At 44.7% G+C, this 9891-nt stretch overlaps 1 protein-coding gene across 1 annotated transcript; it reads left to right on the forward strand.

Moving 5' to 3' along the window:
* The first annotated feature begins 624 nt into the window (after positions 1–624).
* ldlra (low density lipoprotein receptor a) lies at positions 625–9217 on the forward strand. The gene is made up of 15 exons (XM_020623103.1): positions 625–990; positions 1082–1204; positions 1323–1445; positions 1551–1670; positions 1860–1985; positions 2208–2379; positions 2458–2685; positions 2896–3014; positions 3106–3245; positions 4824–4965; positions 6641–6784; positions 7140–7385; positions 8335–8415; positions 8516–8679; positions 8762–9217. The coding sequence occupies exons 1-15, from the start codon at positions 639–641 to the stop codon at positions 8816–8818; spliced, it is 2337 nt and encodes a 778-aa protein (XP_020478759.1). The 5' UTR covers positions 625–638; the 3' UTR covers positions 8819–9217.
* The last annotated feature ends 674 nt before the right edge of the window (positions 9218–9891 follow it).

The following is a 9891-nucleotide window of genomic DNA, read 5'->3' on the forward strand; positions in this document are numbered from 1 at the left end:
CCCTCTCAACCTCCTGCACAGGCTCGGGCTCCTTCCCTACCAGCGAGGTGACATTCCATGTCCCCAGGGCTAGTCTCCAAAGGTCTTTTAATTTTATGAATTTACAAAACACTCCAAAAACCTGTTTTGTTATTGTGGAGCACAATAGTGTGTGTGTGTGTGTGTGTGTGTGTGTGTAGATTGAGACAACGCATGAATTTAATCCATTTTAAAATGAGTCTGAAACATAACAAAATGTGAAAAACTTGTCTGAACACTTTCTGTACTGACTGTAATTTGACTAACGAACTAAGGACAGAAGAATAGTTACCATCAGCTCCACCTTTACCAGCTGCAGCATTAAAGCGATGGACATCAGCCACTATGATCCAGTATCAGAGACGTTACTGGGACACGGCCCGTTCTGCAGGACGAGTACTGGTACTGATGGTACTTCTAGTATGTTTGGATGCTGATACTTTTGCACTTTTACTTTAGTATTTTTACACTGTGGTCCTGCTACTTTTATTTGCATAAAGTAGGAATGGAGCTGATGAAAACAACTGCAGTGACCACACATCTGTGCTTCAGTGTTTTTCTTGTCTGTCGTGGCTCTGATCACAGCCTTCTCTCTGTTAGCACCGACGCCATGCAGAGTCATGGAGTTTCGCTGCAGAAACGGCCAGTGCGTGTCGTCCTCCTCTGTGTGTGATAACATGAATGATTGTGATGACGGCAGCGACGAGACTTCCTGCCCGCCCGTCACCTGCAGTGCTGTGGGGTTCCAGTGCACAAATGGGGCCTGTATTCCCCGCCTGTGGGTCTGTGACGGCGACATCGACTGCCCTGATGGCTCGGACGAGTGGCCTCAGAACTGCACTGCAAAGCGCCGTGCGAGAGGCAAGTGCTCGTCCTCGGAATTCCACTGTAACAGTGGAGAGTGCCTCCCTATCATCTGGAGGTGCGATGGAGAGGCTGACTGCGTTGACCAATCGGACGAAGCCGACTGCGGTGAGAACGACTCCAAAACTCCACTGTCCTCAGTATCAAGGCATCATCTCTTGGACTCATAAACAAATTCCTGCATGTTGCATCCTTTCAGTTCGTATCACCTGCCACCCTGATGAGTATCAGTGTGGTGATGGCACCTGTATCCCTGGTATCCGTCGGTGCAACCAACAGTACGACTGCAAGGACCTGAGTGATGAAACGGGCTGTGTCAATGGTATGAATCGCCTCCCCCCATTCCCTGCCTGCTTACTGGAAACTAAATGAATCACATAGTTTCTAACCTGTGCCTCTGTTACCTGATCCCATGTTTTGTTTCCTTGTGTCATGCTCAGCGACCCACTGTGACGCCCCCAGCAGGTTTAGGTGCAGAAGCGGGGAGTGCATTAGCATGGAGAGGGTGTGTGACGGGAGGCGGGATTGCAGGGATTGGTCGGACGAGCCTCTGAGGGATTGTGGTGAGAACAGATTCTCATTCTCAGCTGCCTGTGTCCTTAATGTGTCTGCAGCATCAGAGCACTAGTTGTATCCTCAGATAAAGGCTATTTGTTCTTCCTTTGTAGGCTCCAACGAGTGTCTGTACAACAACGGTGGCTGTTCTCATATTTGCAATGACCTGAAGCTTGGCTACGAGTGTCTGTGTCCTGCTGGGTATAGCTTGGTTGATAGAAAACGCTGTGAAGGTATCAACCTCCCACACAGTTATCAGAAATAATCCAGCATCCTCTTTGTGCTCTCTCATGAACCTGATGCCTGTAATCTGTTTACACTGACGCGCAGACTGCACCGTCAGATACAGAGGGATGTCATCACTTTCATGGACACAGTGGCTCCTCTTTCGTTACACTGTCACTGTTTGACTTGTTTATCAGATATCGATGAGTGTGCCAACCCGGACACCTGCAGCCAGATTTGCGTCAACCAGATCGGCAGTTACAAATGCCAGTGTGAGGAGGGTTACCAGGTCGACCCGGCCACCAACACCTGCAAGGCCGTCGGTAAGTCGGCCACTGATAATTTTGCCAGAGCTGTTTTAGAAAAGAGTTTGTATACCTCAGTTGGACTTACCCTGGTAAAATGAAGGTTAAATAAAATAATAAAAGTATTAGTATTTTGTGTTTATTAGCCGTCCCTGGTAGGTTAGTGGTTAAGGCGCAGAGCTCTCGCTTCAGTTTGACTTTAAACATTCACATGAATGTCCTGATAATCAAACTTTACAGGTACCATAGCCTACCTTTTCTTTACTAACCATCATGACATCAGGATGATGACTCTGGACAAAAGTGAATACACAAGAGTAATCCCCCGTCTAAAGAACGTTGTAGCTCTGGACATGAACATGGCCACCAAAGAAATCTACTGGTCAGACCTCTTCCACAAGAAGATCTACAGGTGAGCGCCAATGAAATCAGATGAGAATATGGCGTTTCCTTTCCACCTGCCTGACACAGCTCTTCACTTTGAATCCAGAGCTCAGATAGACTCGGCTGAAGACTCCGCTCATCACACCGTAGTGATCGGCAGCGATGTCGGTGCTCCTGAAGGCATCGCTTTTGACTGGGTCCATGGTAACCTGTACTGGACTGACAGCATCCGCAGCACCATCTCCGTGGTAACTGCTGATGGCAGCCGCCGAAAAACATTGTTTCACCAAGGCTTATCGAAGCCCCGTGCTATCGTGGTCGACCCCCACAGCAAGTGAGCCTAACAGCACTAAAAGAAGAACAGTAATGTCAGTAATTTGACTAAAGCTAACAAAAATCAAATAGCCAAAATTTGACTGAAACTAAAACAGTTCCATCAAAAGATTAAAAATCAAACTCAGGTGCTAAATGTAACAGTGGTCAACGGTCCAAATGAAACAGTGCATTTGACTATTTTAATTAACATAATTTTTCCACCTCCCAGCTTCATGTACTGGACTGACTGGGGGAATCCTGCCAAGATAGAGAAGGGAGGACTTAACGGAGTAAACCGCACCGCCCTGGTCACTGACGACATCATGTGGCCTAATGGCATCACACTCGGTAAACATCCAGGTCTCTCTGGTGCCAAGCTGTTTCTGTCCTGTGCTGACTCTGGTCTGACCTGCGGACTCCCGCCTGCTTCTCCCCTCAGACCTGTTGAACCAGCGGCTCTACTGGGTGGACTCTAAGCTGCACACCCTCTCCAGTATTGACATGCAGGGCGGAGGTCGACGCACCCTCATCTCTGACAAACACAAGCTGGCTCACCCACTGGGGCTCACTATGTTTGAGGTAGACATTTATCACCTGATAAACTCTGTCAAATACAACATACCCTAAACTAGGGCTGAGCAATACATTTTGTGGCATTTCGACCCCAGATCACTTTTTTCACAGTGTGCATTACGTAGGCCGGAAGCATTTCCGAGTTGTGTTGTTACATATTGTATATTGAATAATGTATTTTGTAAGATTTTATTGGTTTATTTTAATTGGATTTTTGACAAACACATATTGTCTTGAAGCTACTCTACCCAATCTCTTCTCCATCAGTGGGTCTAGTGAGACAAACAGTTACCCCATTAAACTGCTCCTAACTGCCCTTTGCCCTTCCCAACACGTCCTGTTTCCTGAATATATGACATGAACTGCAGATGCCTATTTGGGACAAATTGTACAAGAAGTAGCCTTCAGTCTAAAGCTAGCGTTAGCTGGCTAACAGTAAACATGTCAGTCCAATAGAACACTCTGGTTACTGCTGATGTGACCCAAAGCTCCAGTTCCTCCCAAATTAAAACCATATTAATTCAACACAAAGGTAAAATCCTGACCATGCTAGGTGGCTAATGCTACCAAAACAAACAGCTTAGCTTTAGATGCTAACACATCCAGAAGGAAGAAGGCCACATCTGGATCCAGTCTGAGTCCTCTGGCTGCTTTTAACCCTCTCCATGTCAAACAGCCAAACCCATGTTAACCCTGGTTGTTGCTCTTTCTTTGTCCCACTCTCTCTGTGCTAAAGACGCCACCTCTTCACTCTGACAGCTGCTGGTTCAGACTTTTAGCTGCCCAGAGCTCCTCCATGGCTGTTTGACATGACTACTGGTTGGAAAAACCCTTCTTCTAACCTTGGCTAGGCGGCAGGCGGGGCTGATTTACAGACCATACTTTGACAACACAGGGTGGAGAAGCTGGAATAATAACAGGAGGCTGTAGGCAGCAGAGGGTCATGGAGGGGGGGTGTAGCTGGGAAGCACCAGGTCCTGTCCCACTGTCACTGGGGTTAGCAGACAATGTGGATGCACCTTTAAGCTTGAAGCCAAAAAATTTGCTTATGGAATAAAGTCTGTCCTGCATAACAATTATTAGTGCTCCTACTTTTATTTTCCAAGTACCTATTCTTGTATACCTTTTTTTAAAAATACAAGTATGTTTTGTGCAGTGGAGGTTCCCTGATAGACTAGTGGTTAGGGCACAGCGCTCTCGCCGCTGTGGCCCAGGTTGTAGTCAGGGTTGCGTCAAAGAAGGCCATCGAGCATAAAATATGTGCCAAATGTCACACTGACGATTCGCTGTGGTGACCCCTAGTGGGAAAAAGCCTAACATGACTTTCATTCATTCATATTTTGTGCAGTGGAGCAGACTTTCTTGCAGTTTAAGCCTGTTAACTTTGGCCTACTGGATCCACATCCTCTATTTTGAAGGTCACTGAATCCAAACATCGGGTTTCATACAAAAACCCATCGTATGAACAGATTTGTTCTTCAGGTGCACATGTGAGAGAGCTGAGAGAATCAGATTGCAATGCTCCTCACTACTCCTGTTCTCAGTCTCTTAAATGCTCAAGCTTTGTTGCTTTTGTGCTTTCAGGAGAGAGTGTTCTGGACAGATGTTAGTAACAATGCCATCCTCAGTGCCAACAGGCTGACGGGTGGTGACATAGCACCAGTGGCGGAGCACTTATTGTCACCAGAAGACATTATTCTCTACCATAACCTCAAACAACCTGCAGGTACTTACACCACTAAAATGCTATCGTGAAACATGTGCTAAAGATTAGATTTATTTCTTGTTTATTTGGTTAACATTAGCCAACATTAGCTAACATTGGCCCTGTTGGATTGGACCTACAACACAGATGCCCTGTACAGGAATGGCCAGAGCTGCCTCCACTTGTTGAGGGGACTGAGGTTCTTTGGTGTGAGGGGGGCACTCCTTTGGACATTTTATGATTCTGTGGTGACATCTGCAGTTTTTTACGCTGTTGTGGGCTGGGCAGGAGGTAGCACGGTCAGGGACAGGAAGAGACTAAACAAGCTGGTTAAGAGAGCTGGGTCTGTCCTGGGCTGCCCTCTGGATTCCATCGAGGAGGTGGTGGACAGAAGGATGCTGGTAAAACTAACATCCATCATGCATAACCTCTCCCATCCCCTGCACCACACAGTAGAGGCTCTGAACAGTTCTTTTAGCACCAGACTGTTACATCCCCAGTGTAAGAAGGAGCTTTAGCGTAGGTCGTTCCTCCCCACAGCTATCAGACTGTACAACACATCACTGCAGTGATAAGCTAGGTGAAATTATGAGGGACTATGTAATAATCTACTGTGTTTCAATATTCAGCTCCTGGGGGTGAAATGCATATTGTTCTTGATTTCCTGGTTGTTTAGTCTCTACTGCTGTTCCTGATTCTCTCCAGTGCTGCTTTGCCCTGTTTTTAGGTGCCTTTGATTTGCTTATTTGTGCTGTGTAAAATGTAATGTTCTGATGATGCTACTTTTATAATCCTTGTGTGCATCGGTTCTGATGCTTTGTTTCCTTTATGTAACTTTTTATTTTAAGACTAAGTGTTCTTTGTTACTACGTACTTACGTACGCATGCGCCGCGCGGAGTGGCAGGAAGTTACAACAGCTGTGTCCTCGTTGTGTTCTTTTCCGTGTTTCTATGAAGTTCTATTCTTATGGTGTTAGGTTGGTTGTTCTCTATTGCTGCTGTAACACAGAAATTTCCCCACTCTGGGATCAATAAAGTACCTACTCTACTCATTAGTATCAGAACCTTTGTGGCCTCTGATATGAATTTTCATATCAGATGGATAATGGTCTTTTACTCTTCAAACACTCTTGTCCACCAATTTGTTCGAATATCGGTGCCTGCAGTCCACATGTTGAAGTGTCCTTGTGAACCCCCCTCGTTGCCCCCGATGGTTAGAGCCATCAGTTGAGTTGACGCCGCAGATGGCTGCCTCGGTTCTGTACCGGAAACAGATTCCTTGTGTGTAACATCCATCCATCCATCCATTTTCCTCCGCGGGGGCAGCAGTCTAAGCAAAGATGCCCAGACTTCCCTCTCTCCAGACACTTCCTCCAGCTGAATGCCCTGCAATGTCCAGTTCATCTTATATACTGTATTATAGAAAAATCAAGTAACTTTTATCATACACTTATGGCATTTGTAACAAATTAAATGAAAATGAGTTCAATTCAGTGAGTTCTTTTGATTTTAATTGTGGACAGACCTCCAGCCTTCACACACACATACAAGCATTAGAATGATTCCCTGTACCATGGCAGCCGCACTGATGTATCGTCACATTGAACAGTAGCAGCTCATAAGAAACCATCTCGTCTGTGTGTATATGTTTATGAGTTGAACTAAACGAAATCTTTTTTCCACATTTTTGTTACAGGGAGGGACTGGTGTCAGTTGTCCAACAGTAGCTGTGAGTTCTTGTGTCTGGCAGCTCCTCAAGTAGGCAGACATCCCCCCAAATATACCTGCGTCTGTCCGGATAACATGATGCTAGCTAGTGATATGAGGACATGTGTACCTGGTGTGTAAATGATCAAATATACCATAATATATGCTCAGTTTATTAGGTACTCTTGGCTAAAACAAATGCTGTCCTTTTGTCCACCCTGTTGATATCAGTGAGGCTGGGCTAAACAATAGAACCAGTATAACAGCAACACAAACTAAAGCCTCCACAGTGATCACACAGGTGAACCAACACCTCTGTGAAACAGTCTGGACACAAAGTGAACATCATTACTTTCATAAAGGAGGATTTACTGCAGAGCTATTAGGTTAGACTCAGTCTAAGACAGGTGTTCCTAATAAAGTGGCTACTGAATGTCATCTCCTCCTCTTGTGTTTTTGTAAACCACCAACTGGGGCAACACCTGCAGCACCTGTGCAGCCTCAGGTTCCACCTACCAACCCCCCTCATCTGTCAGCCAGGACCACACCTAGGCCCCCAGTCCGCACCACCACAACAGTGCCTATCATGGTCACCAGCACTGCAGCCAAGCCAGCTCCACACACCATCAAGGCCCCTGTGAGGACCACCACACCTGAACCCATGACCCCTTCCTCCCAGTCAGTGAAGCCTAAAATCCCCCAGACCAACATAGAGGCTGCAGACACTGCACCAGGTATCTTGAATTAACATAAATGTGGTTTTAGCATGTTGTAGATGATATAGAGAAAGTTTACCTTCATGCTTTACAAGCATTAACCAAACATGGAGACAGGAAATCGTATCACGTGACTTAGGTGTTTCCTGTTGAGTAGATATCTCTCAGGTTTCACCTGCATTAATATGTTGAGTATGCAAGTTATTGCATTCATTTTCATGCTGCAATGGCCCAATCAGATTTACACTCTGTTAGGTAATTTTTTAGTCAGATAGATATTGGTTAGATATTTGTTGTATTAGAAATGTGTAGTGGAGACAGGATGTCTAGCTCAGGCTGTTAAATGCTTAGGAGATTTTAGCAGGGTGTACGTGGCCAAGGGTAATGAGATAAAAAAGTTTGATTGTCAGCAGGCAGGATGATTATTGTTATTATTATGATATGTGTAACCGTAATTGTAATCATAATATTTTCTTATGTGTAATGTCATGACATGTCACTAGATGTCATGTCAGAATGTTCTTAGATACACACCACTAATCAACATTCACACACATTGATTTTCTTCATGTTTTGACTATTGTTATGGTCAGCTCCAAGCTGGCATATCAGGTGACGTCACGGTTTGACGTCCCTGGGTAGTATGGGCTATCCCAACCGAAGTGATAAAATGTACAGGCATTAATGGTTCAGGTCTTTCATTCTTCATCTGCCTGCGCGCAGGATTGGAGGTGGAAGCTATCTGGACGTGTAATGTTAATTTTACCTGTGATTCTTTGAATAAACCAGCACGGTTTTTTTTATATATCCAAGTGGTCCGCCTCGTCTCTCTGAGTTCCTGGTTAAAAGAACCGGAAATAGCTTTCAACTCCAAACAACATGTAGTTTGCTCTGAGAAAACAGCTGTTTCATTGAGTGCCTTGCTGTCAGCTCTAATGGAGGTCATTTATATTTACTTCTCCTTCAGATGTCCAACATGAATTTCCTGCATCCATACCCAAGACTGGCTCCACTCCCCCAGTAGCTCTTTATGTTGTCTTACCTCTAGGTATGTTGCTTTGGGAGCTGCTTCACAGAAAATACAAATGATCTGAGACAGTAACAGCCAGCTCTCAGGCCTCACTTCTGGATTTCTTTTCTTCGTGTAGCGATTGTTTGTCTGGTGGCTGTTGGCGGCATGCTGCTCTGGAGGAACTACAGGCTGAAGAGTGCCAACACGATTCACTTTGACAACCCCTTCTATCAGAAAACCTCTGAGGACCAAGTGCACATTTTGAGGAGCCACAGCCCTGATGGTTACTCCTACCCAAAGGTGAGTCATTTTAATTCCCACAGCTCCCATACTCTTTACAAGCCAACATGACTGACTGCCTTTTCATTTGCTTTTCTATCAGAGACAAGTTTTGAGGTTGGATGAAGAGGCAGACAATCCAGTCTTCACAGAAAACTGACAAAGGTCAGGCAGAGTGGAAAGAAGAGGCTTGATGAGAAGCTACCTGTGACGTCTTTTAGCATTTTTAACTCACCCAGCAGACAGCTATAGAAACCAAAGCCAGTGTCAGAGAAGCTGAACAATTTTATCCTCACATACGAACAAGCACTCTACAGTGGAGAAGCCAGGGTGAAACAGTTTCAGGTTGCACATCTGCTTTTTTTTCAACCCACCGAATCATCAGATGATGGATTCCTCAGTTTAACATCTTTTAAATGTGATGCACAGTCCTGCACAGGCCCAGTTTTGCCAACCACAAAGCCAGATACTTTAATCAACCCAGCCCTGCTGCGACATGTGACCAGTGGGGTCGTGTCTGATGCTCCTCTGTACCATGATACATATTTATTTATATCAGAATAGTAGAACAAGGGCTATAAACACAGGCTTGCCCTGCAGGTTCCATACTGATATGTGCTAATATTGCTAGTAGTAGATCACTACATTTCAGAGACTCACTTTTTTGTGACAGTCATTACTTCTGCAGCTACAGTTGATGTTTCACAAAGATGACAGGCTGTCTGTCTCTGTCTGGTCTGGATATGTGGCTAATTTGTTACTGTACAGTTTTGGGAAACTAGTTAATTAGTGTTTTGTCCTTTCTAGAAGCGGCCAACAGTGATTGGCTACAGCTACAAAGGTCAGTGCACCTGGGGTCAAACAACACGCCACATACAGAGTAATGGGGATTTGTGTGCAAAAACAATTTTTCTGTGATAATGTGAACACAAGATTTTCCCTGATGAAGTTTAAAGCATTAACCAACTCTTTATTAAAACAATCACTGTTGTGGAAAAGAACCATATTGACAGATATTCACAAAATTATAGTCTGTAGGAAACAAAAAGCTATTTTATAATAAAAATAAATGCATCACATAACAGTAAAAAACTGTGAGGATGGTTGAAATTTTACTAATTTCTGTATCCAACAAAGCGGCCATGTCACGTTACAAAAACGAACGACTCGAAACCGAGAACTCGAAAGGTGTACTAATCTTTAAGAGCTTTGTCAGTAAATCACTCCCCGAGA

This window comes from Monopterus albus, unplaced genomic scaffold (assembly GCF_001952655.1).
Source record: "Monopterus albus unplaced genomic scaffold, M_albus_1.0 scaffold292.1, whole genome shotgun sequence".
In the NCBI taxonomy this organism is placed as follows: Eukaryota; Metazoa; Chordata; class Actinopteri; order Synbranchiformes; family Synbranchidae; genus Monopterus; species Monopterus albus.

What these genes read in the sequence shown, in the direction of transcription:
- ldlra (XM_020623103.1), top strand. Translation starts at nt 639, where the DNA reads ATGGAGTTTCGCTGCAGAAACGGCCAGTGCGTGTCGTCCTCCTCTGTG. An exon ending in ATCGGACGAAGCCGACTGCG is followed by an intron (nt 991 to 1,081) that starts GTGAGAACGACT and finishes GCATCCTTTCAG; the next exon opens with TTCGTATCACCTGCCACCCT. An exon ending in TATGAGGACATGTGTACCTG is followed by an intron (nt 6,785 to 7,139) that starts GTGTGTAAATGA and finishes CAACACCTGCAG; the next exon opens with CACCTGTGCAGCCTCAGGTT.